The 27,733-nt window shown below is 37.5% G+C and overlaps 1 protein-coding gene across 1 annotated transcript; it reads right to left on the bottom strand.

Annotated features, from left to right (window-relative positions):
- Positions 1–24,547: 24,547 nt before the first annotated feature.
- Positions 24,548–27,353, bottom strand: LOC107825576 (chalcone--flavanone isomerase-like). The gene is made up of 4 exons (XM_016652447.2): positions 27,198–27,353; positions 26,964–27,122; positions 25,206–25,429; positions 24,548–25,049 (listed from the first exon to the last, which is right to left on the bottom strand). Exons 1-4 carry the CDS (start codon positions 27,286–27,288, stop codon positions 24,789–24,791), a joined length of 735 nt encoding a protein of 244 aa, XP_016507933.2. The 5' UTR covers positions 27,289–27,353; the 3' UTR covers positions 24,548–24,788.
- Positions 27,354–27,733: the final 380 nt, after the last annotated feature.

Below are 27,733 nucleotides of genomic sequence, written 5' to 3'. Positions count from 1 at the left end.
AATATTCGGACAAGGTCCCGAGTGGCTCGGATGAGTTTCGGACAAGCCACAGAGCAATTGGAACCTGTTGCCCAGTGTTGTTCTGTTGCGTCGCACCTGCGACATTCTGTGCGCAGGTGTGTGGTCGCTCCTGCGGAATTTCAGTCGCTTATGCGACATTGGACAGCCTTGCCTAGCTCCACTTCTGCGGAGAAATTAGCGCACGTGTGCAACCGCTTCCGCGATGGTCGAGCCGTTTCTGCGAGGCAGACAACTTCTGTGGTCACTGGAGCGCTTCTGTGATGTCGTAGGTGCGACATTTCTGGGTGCAGATGTGGCCACTGGACAAGCTGCCCTGTTCCGCAAATGCGAGCTTTGTCGCGCAAATGCGTGTCCGCATGTACGAAAATAGGTCCATAAATGCGAAAAATGCTGGACAAAGTGCTTAAAAATCGGGAGTTAACCATTTTTACTCATTTTTGAGTTTTGAGTCTCAGATTTAGGCGATTCCAAAGGGATTTTTCATGATTTTGACTTGGGTAAATATTCTATATCCGAAAGTGATTACATTTCATAAATTCATGTCAATATTGATCGTTTATTTCGGATTTAGATGGAAGGAATTGGAATTTTTGTAAAACTTTCCAAAAACGAAAATTTAGGATTTGAAGGTTCATTTGACATCGGAATTTGATAATTTTTGTATGGTTGGACTCGTCTCGAAACGGATGTTCTGATTTTGTGAGCTTTTTCGGGATTCGAGACATGGGTCCCACTGTCGATCTTTAAAAGGAAAATTAGTAAATTCATATGGAATCAATTCCTACGATTTGTATTGAGTATATTGAATTGTTTATGACTAGATTTGAAAATTTCGGACACGAATTCGCGAGGTAAAGGTTTATTAGAATCTTGAATTTTGTTGCAAATCGAGGTAAGTGTCGTGGTTAACCTTGACTTGAGGGAGTATGACTTATTTGTCTAATTGCTACGTGATTTAATATGCGGGTACAACGTATATGTGAGGTGACGAGACTTATACGTTGTGGTTGAGTCAAAGCATACGGGTGGAATTTGTTTATTGTGAATAATTACCTATTTAATTAAAATATTCCTGCTTAAGTTATTATTGTTTATTTGATCATTTTCATGAGATTATTGCTAGTTTAATTATTGTTGAATATTTTGAAAGGTGAAGTCGGTATTTTGGTATTGAATTGATTGATAATATATATCTCCGTGTTTAAATACTCTTCTGAATTTATATTATTATTTTCATGGTAAGGAAGAGTGTAAAAGAACGAATGGTGATGTCGTGCCAATTTCACATCATTATTTTTTGAATAATGAAGTGAGGAAGAGAGTTAAAGCACGAAGGGTAACTTGTCACGACCCCACATTTTCCTCCGTAGGATGTCGTGATGGCACCTAGTCTCTAAGACTAGGTAAGTCTATCAACATGCGGAATAATCAAAATAACAATTAAAAACTTTTAAAATCTCACCCTCTTAGTACATAAAGAAATTTCCAAAACCCGGTGAAATACAAGTCTCAAGCTCTAAAGAAGTAGTATGAATATCTTTATACATCAGAGTCTAATGTGAATATGGAAAACAACATAATAAGGATAGAAGGGGACTACGAGGTCTGCGGACGCTGGCAGATATGCCTTGAAGTATTCAGCTAGCTCACTGATACCTGGTCTGATAGAAAGTACGTGGATATGCACAAAAAGATGTGCAGAAGCGTAATATGAGTACACCACAGCGGTACCTAGTAAGTGCCAAGCCTAACCTCGATAGAGTAGTGACTAGGTCAGGTCAGGCCCTACTGGAATAATAAAAGACATGGTGACATGTTTAACAATATAATAACAATAAATGACAATGGAAATGAATCAAGTAAATAGTATGTCACCATTAAATTTCACAGAATAAGGGCAAATAATACGTCGTGGAAAGAAAACAGAAATTTACAACTTTAAGAAAATCACAACAATGATCAAGGGTAAATGCAGCCATGAAGAAATATCAACAAGGGCACTCTCGAGGTACCGCCTCGTAATCCCAAATCATAAATAAATTCACAACATCTCATTTCCTTATATCACCGCAGGAGCCTTCACAATCAATTTTAAAGAAAATATTTTTACCGAAATAGTATCCCGCGTTTTAGCCACCCTTATTACGCACATGACTTCTAGTAGTTACCCTACTAACCACGCGTATCAAACCATCCTTATCTCACCGCATGCGTTTCAATACCTAGACCTTATATCACCGCATGCATACCAATATCACAATATATCACAATTTGTACCTCAAGTGCCCAAATATTTTAACTTGCCAAAATAATGCACAACAATATTTTTCCACAATAAATAGCTCACGGCTCATGCCAAAATAAATCAACAAAAGTATTTTTCATAATAAAGAGCTCACTGCTCATACCGAAATAAATCAACAACAATATTTTTCACAATAAAGAGCTCACAGCTTCATCACAATGAGTACAAAAATCTTACAAAATATTCAGCAAAAATAGTATTTCACAAATTTAACGCATTGTCTAACTATCAAAATTTTAAATGTAAAATACTTTATTTTTAAAAAAACATATTTAAATTAAGAAATCCATCCTTCAAGTAATGCACAGAACAAAGAAACTAAAGTTTCAACTAAACATGTAAACAATTAGTAGGAAAATATCAAGCCAATTTAAGAGTATAAAATAGAACAATGATGATGAATATAACATGATAAAATAATTTAATTAATATGCATCAGTAATCTATACAATTTAAAGATATAATCTTCCACATTTAGCTCGTGTACACACTTGTCACCCCGTGTACACAACTTTCAACACATTACAATTATCACATCAATACCAATCCTAGGGGAAATTTTTCCCACACAAAGTTAGACAAGTCACTTACCTCGACTTGCTCCAATTTAATCCATTAGTAGGCCTTTTCCTCGATTATCCAACTCCGAATAGCTCCAATCTAGCCAAAATAATTTGATACAGTTAACAAAAATTATAGGAATCAATTTCATAAGAAAATACTATATTTTTCAATAAAATCCGAAATTAACTCAAAAATCGTCCGTAGGGCCCACGTCTCGGAATCCGGTGAAAGTTACGAAATATGAACGCCCATTCAACCACGAGTCTAAGCATACCAAAATTGCTAAATTCCGATAACAATTTGGCCCTCAAATCCTCAAATTTATCCAAGAGGGTTTTCAAACTTTTCCAACTTAATTCACCAATAAATGATAAAAATAGTGATGGATTCGGGTAATTTAACCAAAATAGAGTTAAGAACACTTACACCTATGTTTTCTCTGAAAATCTCTCGAAAATCGCCTCTCCCCAAGCTCCAATTTGTCAAAAATGGAAAATGGGACGAAGTCCCATTTCTAAACTTAAACTCTCTGGCCAGACATTTCTTCTTCGCGTACGTGGTCACTGCCTCACGTTCGCGAAGCACAAAATTGTGTTTCCAAACATTACCCTTCGCGAACACGATGCCTTTCCTGGCTTGGCCTTCGCGAACGCGAGCTGCCCTTCACGAACGTGAAGTCAAAAATCCTCTCCGGCCATTTCCCCTTCGCGAACGCGAGGCTTCGATCGCGAACACGAAGCTTTGCACCTCGACCCTTAGCGAACGCGTGCCCTCGGTTGCGAACGCAAAGCACAAAATGTGCCAGTCCAAATTTCCACTTCGCGAACGCAAGACTCCCCTCGCGAACGCGAAGAAGGAAACCAGAACAGGCATCAGAAAAATTTCCAGCAGCATTCCAAGTCCAAAATTCAATCTGTTAGCCATCCGGAACTCGCCCGAGGCCCTCGGTACCTCAACCAAATATACCAACAAGTCCTAAAATATCATACGGACTTAGTTGAAACCTCAAATCACATCAAATAACGCTAAAATCACAAATCACACCCCAATTCAAGCTTAATGAAACTTAAGAATTTCCAACTTCTACATTCGATGCCGGAACCTATCAAATCAAGTCCGATTGAAACTCAAATTTTGCATACAAGTCATAAATGACATAATGGAGCTATAAAAATTTTCGGAACTGGATTCCAACCCCGATATCAAAAAGTCAAATCCCCGGTTAAACTTCCAAACTTAAATTCCTATTTTAGCCATTTCAAGCCTAATTTAACTACGGACTTCCAAATAAAATTCTGATCACGCTCCTAAGTCCAAAATCACCAAACGGAGCTGTTTGAATCGCCAAAATTCTATTCCGGGGTTGTTTAGACATAGGTCGACATTCATCCAACCTTTTCAACTAAAGTTTTAAACTTTGGAACTAAGTGTTCCAATTCATTCTAAAAACCTCAACGAACCCAAACCAATTACCCCGGCAAGTCATATAATAGTTATAAAGTACAGAATGAGCAGTAAATAGGGGAACATGGCTAAAACTTATAAAACGACTAGCCAGGTCGTTACATCCTCCCCCTCTTAAACAAACGTTCGTCCTCGAACGGGTTTAGAATTATACATGGAGTGGTGAAAAGATGAGGATAACAGCTGCACATATCATGCTCGGCCTCCCAAGTCACCTCCTCGGCCGGATGACCCCTCCACTGTACTTTTACTGAGACGATGCTCTTCAATCTCAACTTTCTAACTTGTCTATCCAAAATGGCCATTGGTTCCTCAACGTAAGATAGATCCTTGTCCAACTGGACTGAGCTGAAGTCTAACACATGAGATGGATCGTCATTATACTTCCGGAGCATGGAAACATGGAACACTGGATGAACTGCAGAGAGATTAGGTATTATTTATTGAATTATGAAGTGAGGAAGAGAGTTAAAGCACGAAGGGTAATGCCATGCCATTTTTAAAGAGTGTAAAAGCACGAAGGGTGATGCCATGCCAGAAGAGAGTTAAAGCACGAATGATGATGCCATGCCAAAAGAGAGTTGAAGCACGAAGGGTGATGTCGTGCCAATCTTATTATTTATTTATAAATTTATGGGAAGAATGAGAGAAAAATCACGAAGGGTGGTGCCATGCCATTTTTATATTATCAGCTGCTCATTTTATTGTTGATGAACTAATTAGCTGCTACGTGATACTCCACCTGTTGAAATTTCTATAACATTCCCCTTCGCATGTCCCCTTCCAAATTTATAAATTGTTAACTATTGTGTTATTGTTGCTTTGTATTTGTATATGCTTGTACAGATTTTTTATGTACATGTCTTGTCATAGCCTCATCACTATTTCGCCGAGGTTAGGCTCGACACTTACGGAGTACATAGGGTCGGCTGTACTCATACTACACTATGCAATTCTTGTGCAAATTTTGGAGTTGGTCCCAGCGGAGTACCATAGATTTGCTCGGATTCAGCTACCCAGAGGAAACTTGAGGTATAACTGCACAACGTCCGGAGTTCTGAACTCCGCTTCTATATTATCTTAGCTGTGTACTATCTTTCAAACAACCTAAATTTTATTCAGACCTTTATTTGTATTATTCTAGTAGCTCGTGCACTTGTGACAGCAGATTCAGGGATGTATTTAGATGATTCGGTAGTTATGTTCTTCTGCACTTTATTTTAGTAATTGACTTCCATTTAATTTAATTTGTTTAAAAATAGTTAAGATTATTCTAATGTTGGCTTATCTAACAAGTGAAATGTTAAGCGCTATCACGGTTCCGAAGGTGGGGATTTCGGGTCGTGATAAGTTAGTATCAGAGCACTAGGGTACATAGGTCTCACGAGTCAGGAGAAAGCTTAGTAGAGTCTGAAGGATCGGTACAGAGACGTATGTACTTATCTCTCATAGGATATGAAGTTTAGGAATAATATCACTTCTTTTTTATTCTGTCATGCGATTTTATTCTATCATCGATGATTGAACCATTCTATTCTTATTCTCTCGCAGATGGAAAGAACACGTAATACATCTACCGATGGATAAGGCAACTATGGCCAGGGGTAGAGGTCGAGGTCGAGGTCGAGGTCGTGCTAGAGGCCGAGGCAGAGGCCGAGGTAGAGCTCAGTCCAGAGCTCGAGCAGCTGCACCTGTTGAAGAACCTCAGGTGGACCTTCAGGAGAAGGTTCCAGTTCAGAATGTACCAGTTGGACCAGTTCAGGTCCCGGAAGGATTCATAGCTACTCCAGTACTTCAGGACGCTCTAGTCCGTTTGGTAAGTCTTATGGAGGGCGTGGCTCAGAATGGTACATTTCCAGTGGCACCAGCCGTCTCACATGCTAGGGGAGGAGCACAGACTCCCACTACTCCCGCTTTGGAGCAGATGGATCCATAGTATCAAGCTCCAGCTGCCCCACCAGTTGGGGTAGTTCAGCCAGTTGTTGCGGCACATGCCGGTGATGGACCCGCCATGTCTTTTGAGGTTTTATTGAGGCTGGACAAGTTTACTAAGCTCTTTCCAGTTCACTTCAGTGGTATACCTTCTGAGGACCCACAATATTATCTTGACCGATGCCATGAGGTGTTGCAGAACATGGGTATAGTTGACACCAATGGGGTCAATTTTGCTGTATTTCAGATGACGGGTTCCGCCAAGAGATGGTGAAGAGATTTTATGTTGACCAGACCAGCTGGGTCTCCTACACTGACTTGGGAGCAGTTCTCACGGCTATTTCTAGAGAAGTTCCTCCCTATCACATTGAGAGAGGATTACCGCAGGCAATTTGAGCGTCTCCAGCAGGGTAGTATGACTATTACTCAGTACGAGACCCGTTTTGTGGATCTAGCCCGTCATGCTCTTCTTTTAATTCATACTGAGGGAGAGAGAGTGAGGAGGTTTATTGAAGGACTTACTCACCCTATCAGGCTTCAGATGGACAAGGAGACTGGAAGTGAGATTTTATTTAGGCGGTTGCTAATGTTGCTAGGAGGATCGAGATGGTTCTTGCACAGGAAATATGGCAATGGTCTGATAAGAGGCCTCGTCAGTTCGGTGGGTTCAATGGTGCTTCGTCTGGAGGCAGGGGTAATTTTGGTAGGGGTCATTCTCCCAGTACATTTCATTCAGCGCTCCAAGCATCTTACAGTGCACCACCAACTCCTATTAGTGCACCTCTGATCCAGAGTTTTCAAGGTGGTTACTCAAGACGACAAGGACAGCTTCAGGTTCAACAATCACAACAGCTGAGGTCTTGTTATACTTGTGGTGATTCGAGGTACATTGCTAGATTCTTCCCCAGGTCTCAGGGCAGCATGCAACAATAGGGTTCTCGTGCTATGATTCCAGCAATGGTTGCTTCATCGCCCGCCCAGCCAGCTAGAGGTAGGGGTCAAGCAGCTAGAGGTGGAGGTGAGGCCATTAGAGGTGGAGGCCAGCCAGTTATAGGCCATCCCAGGGACGCAGTTCAAAGTGGTGGGGCCCAATCCCGATTTTATGCTTTTCCTGCAAGGCCTGAGGCCGAATCATCCGATGTTGTGATTACAGGTATTGTTCCGATTTTCCATAGAGATGCTTCAGTTCTATTTGATCCAGGATCTACTTGTTCCTATGTGTCCTCTTATTTTGCTTCATATCTGCTAATGCCTCATGATTCTCTGAGTGCCCCTGTGTGTGTGTCCACTCCGGTGGTAGATTCTATTGTGGTAGATCATATCTAATGTTCGCGTGTGGTTACTATTGGGAGTCTTGAGACTAGTGTGGATCTTCTACTTCTTGATATGGTAGATTTTGATGTCATCTTGGGTATGGATTGGCTGTCACCTTATCATGCTATATTGGATTGTCATGCCAAGACGGTGACCCTAGCCATGTCGGGGTTACCTCGATTAGAGTGGAAAGGAACTCCTGGTCATTCTACCAACAGGGTTATTTCTTATATGAAGGCTCGGCGTATGGTCGAGAAGGGGTGTCTAGCCTATTTGGCTTATATTCGCGATCCTAGTGTAGATGTCCCTTCTATAGACTCGGTACCAGTTGTTCGTGAATTTCCAGAAATATTTCCTGCAGATTTGCCGGGGATGACACCCGATAGAGATATAGACTTCTGTATTGATTTGGCTCCGGGCACCCAGGCCATTTCTATTCCACCATACTGTATGGCCCCGCCGGAATTGAAAGAACTGATGAAGAAGGTACAAGACTTGCTTTATCAGGGATTTATTAGACCTAGTGTCTCGCCCTGGCGTGCACCAGTGTTCTTTGTAAAGAAGAAAGATGGTTCAATGCGAATGTGTATAGATTATTGGCAGTTGAACAAGGTTACTATCAAGAACAAGTATCCACTGCCAAGAATTGATGGTTTATTTGATCAGCTTCAGGGTGCCAAAGTGTTTTCAAAGATCGACTTGAGGTCTGATTACCATCAGTTGAAGATTAGGGCAACTGATGTCCCTAAGACAGCTTTTCGGACTCGGTATGGGCATTACGAATTCCTAGTTATGTCATTTGGGCTGACAAATGCCCCAGCAACATTTATGGATTTGATGAATCGGGTGTTCAAGCCCTATCTGGATTCATTTGTGGTTGTATTCATTGATGACATCTTGATTTACTCCAGCAGTCGAGAGGAGCATGAGCAACATCTTCGGATTGTGCTTCAGACTTTGAAGAATAATCAGTTATATGCCAAATTTTCAAAATGCGAGTTTTGGTTAAACTCAGTTGCCTTTTTGGGGCATGTTGCATCGGCAAAAGGCATAAAAGTGGATCCTAAGAAGATTGAGGCAGTTCAGAACTATCCTAGGCCTACTTCAGTTACAGAGATACAGAGTTTTCTGGGTTTGGCGGGTTATTATCGCCGGTTCGTGGAAGGGTTTTCATCTATAGCTATCCCATTGACCAGACTGACCCGGAAAGGTATTCCATTTGGATGGTTAGACGAGTGTGAGTTGAGCTTTCAGAAGCTCAAGACTACTTTGGCTCCGGCGTTAGTGTTGGTGTTGCCCACAAGTTTATGATCTTATACAGTATATTATGATGCATCTCGCGTTGGGCTTGGTGCAGTATCGATGCAAGATGGCAGGGTGATTGCATATGCGTCGCAGCAGTTGAAAGTTCACGAGAAGAATTATCCTAATCATGACTTAGAATTGGCAGCCATTGTCCATGCACTGAATATTTGGAAGCATTACCTTTACGGTGTCTCGTGTAAGGTATTTACTGATCATCATTGTCTACAGTATCTGTTCAAACAAAAGGACCTCAATTTGAGGCAGAGAAGACGGTTGGATCTGTTAAAGGACTATGATATCACCATTTTGAATCACCCCGAAAAGGCCAATGTGGTGGCCGATGCTTTGAGTAGAAAGGCTGTAAGTATGGGCAACCTTACGTATATTTTGGTTAGTGAGAGGCTGTTAGCCACAGATGTTCAGACTTTGGCCAATCAGTTCGTGAGGTTAGATGTTTCAGAGTCCAATCGGATTCTAGCTTGCACAGTCGCTCGGTCTTCCTTGTATGAGCGCATCAGAGAACGACAATATGATGATCCTCATTTGCTTGTCCTTAAGGACACGGTATGACACGATGGTGCCAAACAGGTTGCTGTGGGGAAAGATGGAGTTCTACGGATGCAGTGTCATATTTATGTGCCTAATGTGGATGGGCTTCGTGAATTAATTCTGGAAGAGGCTCACAGTTCCAGGTATTCTATTCATCTAGATGCCGCCAAAATGTATCAAGATTTGCGGCAATATTATTAGTGGAGGAGAATGAAGAAGGATATAGTTGTGTATGTAGCTCGATGTTTAAATTGTCAGCAAGTCAAGTACGAGCATCAGAGACCTGGTGGTTTGCTTCAGAAGTTAGAAATTCCTAAGTGGAAGTGGGAGCCTATCACTATGGATTTTGTAGTTGGGCTCCCATGGAATCAGAGAAAATTCGACGCAGTATGGGTCATTGTGGACAGGTTGACCAAGTCAGTACATTTCATTCCAATAGCAGTTACCTATTCTTCAGAACGGTTAGCGGAGATTTACATCCTCGAGATTGTACGCCTTCACGGTGTGCCCTTGTCTATCATTTCTGATCGAGGTACGCTGTTCAACTCGCACTTTTGGAGGGCTGTACAATGTGAGTTAGGCACGCGGGTAGAGTTGAGTACAACATTTCATTCACAGACAAACGGACAGTCAGAGCGCACTATTTAGATATTGGAAGATATGCTTCGCACTTGTATTATAGACTTTGGAGGCTCTTGGGATCAGTTCTTGCCACTTGTGGAGTTTGCCTATAATAATATCTACCAGTCGAGCATTCAGATGGCTCCATATGAAGCATTATACTGGAGGCGATGTCGTTCGCCAGTTGGCTGGTTTGAACCGGGAGATGCTCGGTTGTTGGGTACCGATTTGGTACAGGATGCCTTGGATAAGATCAAGATTATTCAGGATTGACTTCACACAGCACAATTTAGGCAAAAGAGTTACGTCGACCGTAAATTTCGTGATATTGCATTCATGATTGGAGAAAGAGTATTGCTCTGGGTTTCACCTATGAAAGGCGTAATGAGATTCGAAAAGAAGGGCAAGTTGAGCCCTAGGTATATTGGACCTTTTAAAATTCTTGAAAGGGTGGGTAAAGTATCCTATAGGCTTGCACTACCACCTAGTTTATCAGTAGTTCATCCGGTGGTCCATGTGTCTATGCTCCGAAAATATCATGGTGATCCGTCCCATGTATTAGATTTCAGCTCAGTCCAATTGGACAAAGATTTGACTTATGAAGAGGAGCCGGTAGCTATTCTAGCCTGGCAGGTCCGACAGTTGAGGTCTAAGAGTTATCCATCAGTTCGAGTTCAATGGAGAGGTCAGCTGGTAGAAGGTAGAAGTCGGTATAAGCATCTACCTATGAGTCCGAGTCGGACATGCAGAGTAAATATCCACATCTTTTCACCAGCTCAGGTATTTTTCTAATTCCGTTCGAGGACGAACGTTTGTTTTAGAGATTGAGAATGTGATGACCCAAAATGTCATCTTTAATTTAAACATTCATTAATATGTTTTAAGACCTCTAAAAGCATTATTCATCATTCCTTGACTTGCGTGCGCAGTCCGTATAATTTTTCAAAAAGTTTTTATGTGAAAAATAGATTAAAATGTGAAATATAGCTTCAAAACTCAACTGAGTTGACTTCGATCAATATTTTGAGTAAACAGACCCAGATCAGTATTTTGATAGTTCCGGTAGGTCCGTATCATGATTTGGGACTTGGGCGTGTGCCCGGAATTTAATTTGGAGGTCCCTAGCTTGAGTTATCGCCATTTGTTGAAAATTGGAAGTTTGAAAGCTTATAGATTCCAAAGTTTGACCGCGAATTTGACTTTATTGATATCGGGGTCGGAACCCGATTCTGTAAATTTGAGTAACTCTGTTATGTTATTTATGACTTGTGCACCAAATTTGTATTCATTCTAGATTTATTAACATATTTCGGCATAAGTTTTGTAAATTAAAAATTTGAAACTCATAAGTCTGAATCGAGTTGTGAATTATAATTTTGGTGTTGTTTGACATGAACTGGAACTCCGAGTAAGTCCGTATTATGTTTCTGGACTTGTTCAAATACTTGGACGAGGTCCCAAAAGGCTCAGATGAGTTTCGGACGAGCCACAGAGCAATTGGAACCTGCTGCTCAGTAATGGTTCTGGTGCGTCGCACCTGCAACATTCTGTGCGCAGATGCAGCCACTGGACATGCTACCTTGTTCCGCAAATGCGAGCTTTTTCTCGCAAATGCATGTCCGCAGGTGCGAAAATAGGTCTGCAAATACGAAAAATGCTGGACAGAGTGCTTAAAAACGGTAGTTAACTATTTTTACTCATTTTTGAGTTTTGAGTCTCGGATTTAGGCGATTCCAAAGGGATTTTTCACGATTTCGACGTGGGTAAGTATTCTATATCCGAAAGTGATTACATTTCATAAATCCATGTCAATATCTATCATTTATTTTGGATTTAGATGGAATAAATTGGAATTTTTGTAAAACTTTCCAAAAACGAAAATTTAGGATTTGAAGGTTCATTTGACATCGGAATTTAATAATTTTTGTATGGTTGGACTCATCTCGGAACGGGTGTTTTGATTTCGTGAGTTTTTTTGGGATTCGAGATGTGGGTCCCACTATCAATTTTTAAAATAAATTTCAAATTTTAATCCGGAAAATTAGTAAATTCATATGGAATCAATTCCTATGATTTGTATTGAGTATATTGAATTATTTATGACTAGATTTAAGGATTTCGGACACGAATTTGTGAGGCAAAGGTTTATTGGAATCTTGAATTCGGTTACAAATCGAGGTAAGTATCGTGGTTAACCTTGACTTGAGGGAGTAGGATTTATTTGTCTAATTACTACGTGATTTAATGTGCGAGTACAACATATATGTGAGGTGACGAGTACTTATACGTTGTGGTTGAGTCAAAGCATGCGGTTGGAATTTATTTATTGTGAATAATTACCTATTTAATTAAGATATTCCTGCTTAAGTTATTATTGTTTATTTGATCATTTTCATGAGATTATTGCTAGTTTAGTTATTGTTGAATATTTTGGAAGGTGAAGTCGGTATTCTGGTATTGAATTGATTGATAAGTATATATCCCCACATTTAAATACTCTTTCGAATTTATATTATTATTTCCATGGTAAGAAAGAGTGTAAAAGCACGAAGGGTGATGCCGTGCCAATTTCACATTATTATTTATTAAATTATGAAAGGAGGAAGAGAGTTAAAGCACGAAGGGTGTTGTTGTGCCATTTTTAAAGAGTGTAAAAGCACGAAGGGTGATGTCGTGCCAGAAGAGAGTTAAAGCACGAAGGGTGAAGCCGTGCCAAAAGAGAGTTAAAGCACGAAGGGTGATGCCTTGCCATTTTCATATTATCATTTGCTCATTTTATTGTTGATGAATTAATTGGCTGCTACGTGACACTCCTCCTGCTGAAATTTCTATAACATTCCCCTTTGCATGTCCCCTCCCAAATTTATAAATTGTTAACTATTGTGTTATTGTTGCTTCATATTTGTATATACTTGTACAAGTTGTTTACGTACATGTCTTGTCATAGCCTCGTCACTACTTCGTCGAGGTTAGGCTCGACACCTACGGAGTACATGGGGTCGGTTGTACTCATACTACACTTTGCACATCTTGTGCAGATTTTGGAGTTGGTCCCAACGGAGTACCAAAGACTTGCTCGGATTCAGCTACCCAAAGGAGACTTGAGGTATAACTGCACAACGTCCGCAGTTCTGAAGTCCCCTTCTATCTTATCTTAGCTGTATATTATCTTTCAAACAACTTGAATTTTATTCAGACCTTTATTTGTATTATTCTAGTAGCTCTGTACTTGTGACACTAAATTTGGGGATGTATTTTGATGATTCGGTAGTTATGGTCTTTTGCACTTTATTTTAGTAATTGACTTCCGTTAAATATAATTTGTTTAAAAATAGTTAAGATTATTCTAATGTTGGCTTGCCTAGCAAGTGAAATGTTAGGTGCCATCACGGTTCCGAAAGTAAAAATTTCGGGTCGTGACAGTTTTATTCGTATTCCTCACCAAATAAAGCATGACATAATGATCATAAAAAAGTTATAGGAACCACTGACAGTGTTCAACAGCTCAGAGGAAAAAGTTTAGACATAGCAATATAACATCTTATAGTGATGAAACATACTATAAAGCATGAAGTTCAACCAACCTATTTGTTTTCATGGTCAATGTCAAAGACTTTCGTACGACTACTCTCTACTAATTACCTTTTCTCGCGGAGAGTCAATGTCACGACCCAATTTCACCTATAGGTCGTGATGGCGCTCAACACTACAGTCAAGCAAGCTACCCCGTAATTTAAAATAACCAAGAAAATAAGCAACTCTTCATTCAACCAATGTGTGTGCCAAGAATTGGTGTCACAAGTGTATGAGTATTCTAGTAGATTATACAAAATCTCAAATACTGGTTGAAATAAAAATAGACAGAATGTAAATATAAGAAGGGACACCGGTAGCTGCAGAAAGGCTCAGAAAGGCAGCTCACCACTATGCCTCTGGATAACGTGGGTGTAAGGCGATAGGTCCCCCACTAGTACTTGCCTCAGGTCCTACACAAAAAGTGCAGCCAGTGTAGTATGAGTACGTAAACAACGTGTACCCAGTAAGTATCAAGCCTAATCTCGAAGTGGTAGAGACGAGATAGCCGACTTTGACACTCACTATGGGTCAATAATAATAACTGAAATAAAACTAGAATATCTAAATCAGCATGATTCACAGAATATAACAATAATTTATTTAACCAACAGAAATAATTAAATTCCTTCAAATGCAACAATCCTCAATATATTAATTAAATTTCAATAAATTTCTAAATTTATCAATTAGTCTCATTTACAAGAATAACAATAATTCCTTAACAAGCAGGAATAATAATTCTTTAAATTCCAAAGATCTCCAATTTATCAATTAGCTTCACAAGCTACAATAAACTATCAAAGTATCGTGTAAGTATTATTATTAAGCACGATTTCTGCCGAGGTCGTTCGGCCCGATTCAGAGTGTCGTGTACACTGCCGAGGGACGTGCGGAATGATCCATAGATGCATCTATCCTGCCGAGGCATTTGGCCCACTCCACAAGAAAGGAGGACGTTTTCTTATGTACCTCCGGAAAGAGAGTATATTCATTATAAGATAAATTCAGGAGGATGAACAATTTCTTTTAACAATTTATTTATTTAAACCGAAAATTAAGCATATGAGATTTTCATCTTTAAATATTTTTATCTAACAATTCACAATATATATATATATATATATATATATATATATCAAATAATATTAATTAAACAAAGAATACAATTTACACAAGTAATTCATGCTTTGAGTCCTAAACTACCCGGACTTTAGCATTAATAGTAGCTACGCACGGACCCTCGTCACCTGGTGCGTACATAGCCCCCACAATTAGCAATAATTATTACCTTAATTATCTATGAGGTAATTTCTTCCTCACAAGATTAGACAAGAGACTTACATCGTCTTGCCCCAATTTAATCCAATAGAAGGCCTTTTTCACGATTATCCAACTCTGTCTGGCTTGAATCTAGCTTATAATAATTCGATACAATCACTAACAATTATAGGAATCAATTCCATAAGAAAATACTATATTTTTCAATAAAAATTCAAAATTAATAAAAATTCATCTGTGGGGCCCATGTCGCAGAATCTGGCAAAAGTTACGAAATCCGACAACCCATTCAATTACGAGTCCAACTATACCAGTTTCACTCAAATCCAACTCCGAGTTGATACCGAAATCTCAAAAATTCGTTTCTATGCGATTTTAAAAAATTTCCAAATTTCAATCTCAAAACACTAATTAAATGGTGAAAACAGTGATATATTTATGTATATAGACCACATCCGAATTAGAATCACTTATCCCAATGTCTTTCCTTGAAAATCTATCCAAAATCGCCTATGCTCATGTTCCAATTTGTTAAAAATAGCGAATGGGACGAATGCCCTCTTTTTATAAAACTGCCTAGACAGCCTTCGGAACTGGGCCTCGAACTGGGCCTCGATCATGGCCCTCGAGCCTAGGCCTAGGCTTCGATCACAGGCTCGAGCCGGGACCTCGGTCATGGCCTCGATTATGTCATCGAGCCTGGTCCTTCGATCATAGTATCGATCATGGCATCGAGCCTCAGCCTTCGATTGTGACCTCGATCTTGGGTCTCAATCCTGGCCCTCGAGCATTACCTTCGATCATGGCCCTCGAGCTGGACCTTCGATCGTGGCTTCGATATTCAGTCTCGTCCCTGGCTTCGATATTGAGCCTCGTCCCTGGCTTCGCCTCAGGCCGTCGACCCTGGGCTCGATATCTGGGCTCGATCTTGGGCTCGATCACAACCCAAAATATCCAGCATAAGAAAAAATTGCAGCAGCTTTTTAAGTCCAACTTTTGATCCGTTAACCATCCGAAACTCACCCGAGGCCCTCGAGACCTCAACCAAATATACCAACAAGTCCTAAAATATCATACAAACTTATTTGAAACCTCAAATCACCTAAAACGACACTAAAATCACGAATTATGCTCCAATTCAATCTTAATGAAACTTATAATTTCCAACTTCTACATTCGATTTCGAAACCTATCAAATCAACTCCGATTGACCTCAAATTTTGCACACAAGTCATAAATGACATAATGGAGCTATGAGAATTTTTGGAACTGTATTCCGACTCCGGTATCAAAAAGTCAACTTTCCGGTCAAATTTCTAGACTTAAATTCTTGTTTTAGCCATTTCAAGCCTAATTTCACTACGGACTTCCAAATAAAATTTCGACCACGCTCCTAAGTCCAAAATTACCATACGGTACTGTTGGAATCATCAAAATTCTATTCTGGGGTCGTTTGCACATAATTCGACATTCGGTCATAATTTAAACTTAAACTTTTAATTTTTTATTAAAATTCCATATCTCGGGTTAGGGACCTCGGAATTTGATTCCGGGCATACGACCAAGTCCCAAATCACGATACAGACCTACCGAAACTGCCAAAATACTGATCCGATTCTGATTGCTCAAAATGTTGACTAAAGTCAATTCAGTTGAGTTTTAAAGCTTTAATTCACATTTTAATCCATTTTTCACATAAAAACTTTTTAGAAAATTTTACGGACTGCGCAAGCAAGTCGAGGAATGATAAATAGTACTTTTTGAGGTCTTAGAATACAGAATTAATTATTAAATTTAAAGATGATATTTTTGGGTCATCACAGTCAAGGTCCCCATCATGCCTTCATTGATTTAGATCTTTAGTTCATACATGAAAGTCACAGTTGCTGCAGGATACCATTTCGAATGATCTTTGCCAATTCTTATCCTCGATATTGCTCTTAACCTTAAGTCCTGTCCATGTTATAGCTTCACAATTATGATCCCCCTGCATAAAATAGATTCCAATGCATAAATAGAGCAAGATAAAAGTTATCCCCTATGGATAGTTAGTACGTATAAACCTAGACATTTCAGTACCACAAATCTCCGAAATAATCATATTATAAAAAGCATTACTTTCGCATACTATCTGTGACGAGAAAAAAAAGATTTGAATAAGATAAACTACAATCTTTCGTTAAAACATTTCTCTTTAATTAACACCACCTTCAAAACTATTCTCCTTTTAAGAAAAGAACCCCTATTTACTTAGGAGCTCGATTGATATCTAATCACTTATTTCTTGAAATGCACAGACGATAATTCAACAGAATTATAGGATATTCTCCTGCTCACTCATAGAATGACATATCAAAGGCACCATAATGTGCATTCTGCAGAAAACATTCCCCAATTGGAAACCACGATCAAGTTCACTCCTTTTAATCCTAGAGCCAAACTGGCCTGCCCAAAAATTCTCAAAAAATCAAGATTGAACTGCAATCTCTATCAAAAGGTTTTCATAAACAGAACTATCCCACAGCAGAATGATGTAATTACTGTTGGGATATACACTATTAACCATGGGTTTGATTTAGATATAGCATTTATTATGAAATAATTATTTATTCAGTTTTAATAAAGTTTTAAATAGATCATATATTAGTCTGTGTCCTTTGCTTATATAGTAGATGATTTAGCGTATAGAGTTTAGCTTATACACGGAAGATTGAATCATCGGTTCTTATAAGTATAAAGTTTGAGTTCACAATCTAATGATGAAATTGGACAAACCATCATTGATGATTGTAGCACAAGATTAAATATAATTTATCTTGATTATGAGAAAAGTTTAATTCCAACTTCTTGTGCTAGTACATTTTGTATGTATTGAACGGACCAAGTAGCGATAAGTATTTTATACTGACTTAATAAAATAAACTCTCTAGCTATTAAATGTACTTATACTCTTAATCTTGATATAATTATTATTAGTTGTGTATATTATTATTGTTTTGATTTATTAAAAGGCGAGATTCTTTCGTGGGTCAATATGCCTGGTAAATTGGATAATAATAATGTACACTGGCGAAGTAATAGTTAGTTGATGGAATCCATGTCTCGGTTTAGAGATTGATGATACACGGCCGATGGGTTTTGTATCCGACACATGAAATAAATTAAGCGAAAGTCTAAAGGAAATAATCAATAAATTAAATCGTTAGTAATTTAATTTAATTGATTAGTATCTGAATCTTAACATGGGGAGTTAAATAAGATTTAATGGATAAATTTTGAAATTGAATACGGAGTGTAATTACACCACTTAGAGCTTACAAACTGAGCTTACATTCAAAAGAGACTTTGAATTGAATACGGAGTGTAATTATCCAAAAGAGACTTATTTCTTCTTTCTACCACACCACTCTATTATGGAGTTTACAGTGTAGACAATTGAGATGTAATCCCTTATTCTGATAAGTAACAAAAGAACTCTTTAGAGAGGTGCTTGCCACTACAATCAAATTGCAGTAACTTAATATATTTCCTTGGTGCTTCTCCATTTCATGTCTTAAAAACCTTGAATTGCTTAAATCATTAATGTTACGACCCAAAATCCTAACATGTCGTGATGGCGCCTATCTCAGTACTGGGCAAGCCGACAACATCAATAACCCACTATTTCCTTTAAATTTAAAAACGTAACGTTTAATACAATACCAAAGATCTAGCAATTTCCGATACAACACTCCCAAAACCTGGTGTCACTGAGTACATGAGCATCTAATGTGAGTACAAGTCTGGAAAATACGATTTATAATAGTCTGAGACCAAATACAGTAAACAAGGAGATAGAGAAGGAGAGACAAGGTCTACGGAACACGGCAGCTACCTCAAAATCTCCTGAAAGTCAACTACGCAAAATGATCAACACCCGCTATGTCCCAGAATACATGGATCTGCACACGAAGTGCAGGATGTAGTATGAGTACAACCAACTCAGCAATTAACAATAATAATTAAGAAACCGAAGATAATAACGATCTACACAGTCATAGTTCACTTTCAGTAGTTCCAGCAAGGAATAGACATGCTTTTAAATCCGGCAGTTTAAGTCAAATCAATTTTATACAGTTCAATTTCAAGTAATTCGGATATAAAATTCTTTCAGAGATTTCACAACAATGACAGATAGCAACCAAGTGTAACAACAAATGCAAAGCAAGTACAGCCTCTCAGGCAACAATCACTCAGCTCGTCGCAACAGCTCAACCACTCGGCTCTCAGCCCTCAGCACTCACACTCAATGGGTACCCGCGCTCACTAGGGGTGTGTACAGACTCCGGAGGGGCTCCTACAACCCAAGCGCCATAGTCTGCACGGATAACTCACGTGCTGCACGGACAACTCACGTGCTATAATATCCTGCACGGACAACTCACGTGCCATAATATCCTTACCTTACCGACAGGCCCTCAGCCTTACTCATTCCTTAACCTCTCAAGTCTCTCGGGCTCTCAGAAATCACAAAGATCAGCCCGAACAAAGATAACATAGTATATCAATAAATATCCAGAAAGACTGAGGTATAATACGCAAGAAAAATCATGACTGAGTACAAGACAACAATTAGCAAATAATTCAACAAGTACGCGACCTCTATGGGTCTCAACAGTACTATAACATAGCCTAAGCATGATTTCTAACATGATTTATAGTCAAGTTTCTTCAACACATAGAGATCATATAGCTAACAATAAATTATTCAACTTTATAGTTTCCCGGGACGGACCAAGTCACAATCCCCTCGGTGCATGCCCACACGCCTGTCACCTAGCATGTGCGCCACCTCCAAAATAATCACATGATACCAAAATCTGTGGTTTCATACCCTCAGGACCGGATTTAAAACTGTTACTTACCTCAACCCGTATAATTCTTTATTCTGCTATGTCCTTTCCACGAGAATTGGTCTCTGAAAGCCTCGTATCTAGCCACAATTAACTCAATTCAGTCAATACCAATTATTGTAATTAATTCCATAAGGAGATACTAATTTTTCCAATAAAATTCGAAATTAACTCAAAAATCGCTCGTGGGGTCCACGTATCGGAACCCGATAAAAGTTACCGAATATGAACGCTCATCCAATCACGAGTCCAACCATATAAATTTCACCAAAATCCGACACCAACTCGACCCTCAAATCTTCAATTAAAGTCTATGAAGATTTCTACCATTTTCAACTCAATCCTTACCCATTTGAACTTAACAATCTTTCCACAACTTTATTGGTATGTATATATGATACTCTACACCCAAGAATCATACTATTAATCGCCCATCTTTACTCCAAACCCAAAATTGAAGAATTAGGGAAAGAAATTCTTACCTCTTTGAAGCCCTAGCAAGGTCCTTGTGAAATCTTCAAACCTTGAACAAGAATTAATGGATAAATCACTAAGTATTCACTTTCTCTCTCTAAAATGCTCTCACCTCTCTCTAAAATATCAGATTTTGGCTCAAAAATGAGCTTCAAGGGCTATAAATTGAAGTTGGGTCAGGTAAAAAATTAGAAAGAATGAAAGCTCCTACGCAGTTATGCGATCGCATAACGGGTATGCGGTACGCATACCCGTCGCATAATTTGGCCTCCAAAGCTGGGCGTTACTGACCCGGTCTGCGACCATTATACGGTCCGCAGTTCTGCGGTCGCATAATGCACCGCAAAACAGGTCGCATAGTGCACCACAGATTTTTCTCAAATCCTGCCCCTCTCCTGAGCCACTTTGCGACCATTATGCGGTCCAAAGAGTGATTCTGCGACCGCATAGTGGTCGCAGAAATGACCTTTTTCCGACAAAATTTTCCTTTACACATCGGTGCTAATCTTTGTACTAATTGATCTACCTTGGCACCACCAAACTTTAATTTCCTTTGCAAAATTTCTCCGGGGTCGTTACACATAAGTTAACATCCGGTCAACCTTTTCAACTTAAATTCTAAACCTTGGAACTAAGCGCTCTAAATCATTTCAAAACCTCACAGAACCCAAACCAATTACCCCGGCAAGCCAAATAACAACTGTAATTCACAATTTGAGCAGTAAATGAGAGAACGGGATTGCAATGGTCAAAACGACCGGCCGAGTCGTTACAATTAAGACTTACGGTGCATCAAATAAATATATTAATATTTTGAGTAATCATTTCTGAACGTCACAAAATACTCAAAACTATCTCTTACGAGTATGTTCATTTAACCATACAAATTAGAAGGGATTCATTCTAGCTTATCACTAGCTTTATTTCCTTTTGAAGGGAAATATTCTTTAGTCAAATTTCCTTCCAAACAAGATCCACAAGTTGGTAGTGCCTCTACTTTCAAGAACATTAAGGTTCATCTTTGACCAACTTGAAATCCTATCCAGATTAATATGACTTAGACAAAAGTGCACAAATAAGTTTTACTCAATTTTGAAAAATATATTTTCTTATGAGGTAGACTAAGATTATTCTGTTCAGGAGAGACATTAACATACAATAACAAGGTCATGCATTCATGTACCAGAAGAGATAAAATGTTTATCAAACTCAATAACTCAAGAATTATTCGAAAAATAAGACAAATATCCATCTCTTATTTTGCCTAGAAACCGAAATTAAATTCCTTCTAACAAAAGGTACATATATTGCATCCTTTAAATTAATGTCTTATCACTAAAAGAAAATTTTAACAAGTAATACAACAAATTGCATAAAGTCATTGTGGAGTTGAGATAAAAATATTAAATAGATCATAATAAGTCAAAACACTGAATAATAAAATTAAGATTGCTTTCAATATTTATATACATACATGCATCTCGAATAATAAATTTCGATGGGAAAAGAATCATTCATGCAAAGTATATTATATAATGCAAGAATTATAGAATCCAAAAATAAATAGAACCAACTCAAATGGAGAGTATACTATTATTTTCAATCAATTGTATATAACTTTTTAATACGAAAATTTTAAACACACTACACATATATGTATTCATGCACCTCGAATAGCAATTTCGATGGGAAAAGAATTACTCATGCAACATACATATGTAATGCCAGATTATTCACTCCAATAATTAAAACAGACCCAACTCAGATGGAGAGTATACTGTTAATTTAAGTCAAGTGAACATCATAATTAATAGTTCTAGTTCCATTGATCCAACATGTATACTCAGATGGAGAGTAAGTACACGATATCAATTACTAGTATTTTACCTAGTGAGCTTACAATAAATTTATCCGATATGGAGGAAGACCTAAAGTCAACGCGTAAATTTATTACTCACTTGAAATTAATAGTGGAAGACCATAGAAATATATTTCTATCACCACTTAATCATGATTGTATTTTAGTTATAAAATTGATTCAACCCTTAAACTCAGATAGAGAGATAATACAGGTTATCAATAACTAGTAACTATACCCAGTGAGTTCATAATAAATTTATTCAATATGAAGGAAGACCTAATGTCAACGTGTAAATTTATTATCTCACTATAAATAAAAAATGGAGACCATAGGGGTTAATTCCTATCACCACTTTATCACAACCACGAACTTTTCTCTGAGGATTAAGTTTTAAAATTTAAAAAATACTCAAAACCCCATTTAAACAGTCTTAAAACGCTAAAATTAATATTTTTTACTGCATAGCAATGGGAATTGATCACTGGACTGTTTCTGATAAACCTACCAAATTTCAGATCAATCGAAGATCGTTAAAATCACAATCTCCAAAAATTACGACGAAATTTGAAAAATTACCATTTTAAGCATTTTTTAAGAATTTAAAATATGACCTACATTCTTATCATATACCAATTCATGTCAAATCAACATGTGTTATCATGTTCCAGATTAGACATAAATAAAATGATAGAAAGAATGACTTTTCGTATGTAAATCACATTTTAATCCGCTAAACCTCCAAAAAATCTCATCTAAACGATCTCAAATCGTCAAAATACGATGTGATTCACTGCATAGCAGTGAGTTCTCCTTAACTGATCGTTTTCGATGATCATACCGAATTTCAGGTCATTCGGAGATCGTAAAATTCACGATCGTCAAAAACTAGACCAAATTCGAATAAATTATTTTTGACGTATTTAGTATTAAATCCATGTGATTTGCATTCTTGCTATATATCATATCCAGTTAAATCATCATGTTTCAGATTTAACACAAATATAGCCGATATAAAAAGAATAATTTTTCATATTTATAACAAATTCAATTTAATAAACTGCTTGAAAACTCATCTAAACGACCTCAAAATGCCGAAAAATAACATGATTCACCGCATAGCAGTGAGTTTTTCTCACTAGATCGTTTTCGATGAACCTACCAAGTTTCAGGTCAATCGGAGTTCGTCAAATTCATGACTACCAGCCTGTAACCAAACTGGAGAATAACCGTTTTAAGTAGTTTCATGAATTAAAATAAATATGATATTGATTTCCATTCTCCTTATAATTATACTATGAGCTCAAGGCATATATTATGTTCTTCCTATTTCTAGGATGCATAATATCTCATTTTGCAATAAATTATCCTTTTATTAAATACACAAGAACCTAAGATATTATATTTTCTCCGTTCAGCGAAAACCCCAATATCTCTTCTCATGGGTGGAGTTGGTCTCACTAGTATTCAAAGATAAGACTCTTTTTTCTAGTTAAGAACTTCCACCACTAATGTAGATTTATAAGGATAATTTTCACATGGTACATTAAGCAGATTTTAATGACTCAAATAAATAGACCATTTTGTGGATCCTACTTATTAATCATAATGCTCAATTCATGAATAGACATAATTTCACATGTTCAAAATTGTACAAAATTATTAAGAATGCTCCATGAGTTCAAATAGACAAACCACTTTAATGGTAACTATTTATTACTCACAAAATTCTCAATTTATGAGTGAAGATAGATGTAGCTCGTAAAATTATTTTATGGCAGATTATGGACCAACAATTACTACTTGCAGCTATAGAGAAAAGTACCCAGATATAAGTAGACATGCAAAAAATTCGACAAATCACTCATTCCAAATCCAGCGGCAACTTTACTACTCCTCTGTCCCAACTAAAGTACTCCTGTAAATTTTCACCAACGAATTGTTGAAAATGTACTACATCTTATGCAAGCAAAGCTTAATTATTTGAAAGATCTCGATCCTACTTTAACAAGTACCTTGTATATATAATGGTAAAACACCTCTCTACGATTGGTTCAGATTAAAAACAACTTAGGATACCTAAAGTAAAACAGAGAGTATTTTTATTGGGTGTTTAATGCCTACAGGGACAAAGATATTTGAGAAGAAGACAACACAGCAATGGTGAAAGTGACTTCCATTACTTATGGGCGGAAGTCATTTCTATACTCAAAAAATATTATCAAAACACTCTTAGTTTGCCAATAGTATTATTAACTTTTGATAAATATTTCCATCCAAACATTGAAAAATATTCCACAACATATCTTGATAAATGGGTATGAACATATTTTAATATGGAATGGATACGAATATAATATCACAGCTGTAGCCCCATATTGCTCACTGGTCCAATTGGTAAGAACATATTTTGATAAATAATGATTTAAATTCATCAAAAGGCACGTTGAGCCTCCCACATTACACAGCTAACACAGTTTCAAAGATGGGACCTTGTTGAATACTACTACATAGTAGAGAAGCTAGAAAAGCCTAAGCGGCTAAATCATTCCTCTAGTATACTCATGCAACGTTGACAACATCAGGTTCAGTTGACAAAGGAGATTCAGCATTATAACCTTTTTTGTTGTCCTAACTAGACTCCAATTTCTGGAATGGTAGGTTTCTCCTCAATCACTGTATCGGAGGATTTCTCAATTCCTGGTTTTTCACAAACTGACGCGTCGGCATAGCTCTTTTTGAATAGTTCTGACACTCTTTCGGCGATACTACACTTTGCTGCAGGGGAAACTCCATGTTTGCCAATTATGGACTCCAGCACTGCTTCAGACAATTGTTTGTTCTCTATAACAGCATTTCGAGTGCCAGTAATTGAATCATCTTTAATGAAGCTAATCTGGACTCGGACAAAGAAAAATATAGAAGGAACATCAATGAGCTTACAGATAAATGTTGTTCATCTTTTTGGTGCATAAATATTGTCAAAAGGGTCCTATCAGATGATGCAAATGTCTAATTTCTATTATCGCTCTCTATAATTGATCATACATACCGTCAATGCCCCAACAGGTGATTGAGTAAAAAGGATGGAGGCACCCGGCGGGAAGGTTTCATTCTGGAAAATGTTGAGGAGCTTTTCAATGGCCTGACTCTCTGCATCGGTGTAGGTTCCTATTGCTTTCCAATGGGCAACACAATTTTCTGCCACCTTCTCTGAGTATTGCTTACCCGTCAAAGGCAAGATCATAGTCACTCGAGTGAATTTCTCAAAAGGACCTGCCAGAGAGAAAGTATGAAAACATTCACAAACCTTAACTTAGATGGAGAGAAACCTCTTAATTGTTTTAAGACCCTAGATATGTAGAATGTTATATTAATAAAGCCCTCAAATCTAATTCCTGAACTTCTTATTTATAAGAGTCATTCTCCGTGGGAATTGAACCAGCGACCTTACAAAGATTTTGACCCCCCTTTAAAACTGGGCTACACTTTTCGGATATGTCAATGGGTTTCAAAATATAATATATAGAGGAACAAAACAAATTTTGCCTCATATGTACACTGTAATATTTTGGCAAGGGAGGTTCAACCCACTTCCACCTCAACCCACTTCCACCTCCCTAAATCTGCCTCTGAAGATTTATTGACATGTAGAACCAGGGGCTGATGTAGAGTTCAACTAATTTGGCTCAGAAAATATGTGTTAAAAAATTCATTAAAAAGTTCAATTAATTAATATCGAAACCAATACATCACATGAGTTGTGATAGAATCTATATAAAGTTCAGATCCTGAATCTGTCTCTACCCAAATTGACCTATGAATGTATATCCTTAGCTCATCCTGCCAAAAATTTGATGGATTTGGGTGGTTACAGTTTTTGAGATAAATTTAACACCTCTTTCTGCATCCCAAAACCGTGTTGTTTTTATAGCATAATTTTCTTCTTCGATAATTTCCCTCAATACCGTGTTACAAAGGACACTAATCTATTTACTTGACCATATCAAATAGGATTTAAGTATATATACCGACAATATAATGAACTTTTTATACATCAGTATAATTTACATATAAGTTATTTTTATACCGTTAAGTGCATATACCTTAAACTCCAATGGCGGGATCACTATTCCAAAAAGATGGGTGCACTATTACAAAGAGCTGAATCTAGAATTTATATTTGACGGGTTCAACCTTTAGGATCCTAACATGAATCCATAATCATTTAGATATTATAGGTTAAAATTAAAAAAATTCTAGAAATTTCTACTGCTATTAGTTTTAATTCTAGATATCAAAAATGCTAGAAATTCTAGATACATATACCTACACTCCATATCAAAAATGCTGGAATCATTGAACCATACTACATCATTTACTGCTATTAGTTTTAATTAAATAAAATTTTGCGATGACAAAAGGAGATCAAGGATTTCAATGTGTTAGATTTGGGGATTTCGAATGAGTAAATCAAATAAAAAAGAAAGAAAAAGAAAAAAAATACTTTACAAACTGGGATTTGAACCTCTTACGAGTGTTTGAATGAATAAACAAATAAAAAAAGAAAGAAAAATACTTAATTAAAACACAAGAGGGACACTAGACATGTCTACAAACTCAGATTTGAACCTCTAACTTCAACTCATAAAGGTGCATCCATCATTATATTATAGTATTCATTTATTTAAGAAATTTTTAAGAGATATAACATTATTATATATGGTATCGAGAAATGAACATGGGTTCGCGTGCCCGTGCTCCAACACATAGATACGCCCCTGTTAAACTCTATCAAATAAATTGTTACCTGTGACGATATCCCTGAAAAAGTCGAGTGACTTAGCCAACTCCTCGGAGCTTTTGCTTTTCCATTTAGTGGCGAGAAAAGGAAGAGCAGTCTCTTCAAAGTACACGCCGATCGCAGTGAACTTCACAAACTTTCCTTCAATCTCCAAACCTCTATTTCCTGCACACATAATTAAATTAGAGTGAGATTAAACACATAATTCGATTAGAACAAACCAAAAAAGATTAATTAAACCTGCGCCGGCAAGGAAAAAAGTATTGGTAGAACCAGGAGGCTTCACCATTGCTGGTGGGAACACGTAATTCTCAACGGTAACAGACTCCATTGCTCTCTAACTTTTTGGATTTCACTTTTCACATGTAAGGATTTATGTTTAAATAGAGGAAGAAAGTGGTTTAATCGTAATAATGGAATTGTTGAAGGGTAAAATTGACCAGCTATAATTTGAGGTTAGGTGGAGCGAGAGGCTCACACTATCACTCACCAAATTGCCGCCAGTCAACCATCTCTTTCACTACCTTAAAAAGGATTTACCCAACTTTCCTTTTCTTTACCCAATGGTATTTGAAATATTTGTACATGAATATAATTTTGGGTTGTTTTTAAAGTTTTGTGAGTGATTTGAGTGAAAATTTTAAAAAATAACTTTTTAAACTTTTTTAAATTTTCGAAAAATTTCAAAATCTATTTTCAAGTAAAAATTTGAAAATTTATGGTCAAACACTGATTTCGAAAAAAATAAGCGTTTTCCTATTTACGAAATTTCATTA

The sequence above is a fragment of the Nicotiana tabacum genome, chromosome 24 (genome assembly GCF_000715075.1).
Source record: "Nicotiana tabacum cultivar K326 chromosome 24, ASM71507v2, whole genome shotgun sequence".
Lineage (NCBI taxonomy): Eukaryota > Viridiplantae > Streptophyta > Magnoliopsida > Solanales > Solanaceae > Nicotiana > Nicotiana tabacum.
Note: the sequence above shows the minus strand (reverse complement) of the source record. Positions and strands in the feature narration are given on the sequence as shown.

Coding starts and splice junctions, on each gene's coding strand:
- LOC107825576 (XM_016652447.2), bottom strand. CDS start 27,288: ATGGAGTCTGTTACCGTTGAGAATTACGTGTTCCCACCAGCAATGGTG. Junction 25,430..26,963: donor TTTCAGGGATATCGTCACAG/GTAACAATTTAT, acceptor TCTCTCTGGCAG/GTCCTTTTGAGAAATTCACT. Junction 25,050..25,205: donor CACCTGTTGGGGCATTGACG/GTATGTATGATC, acceptor GTCCGAGTCCAG/ATTAGCTTCATTAAAGATGA.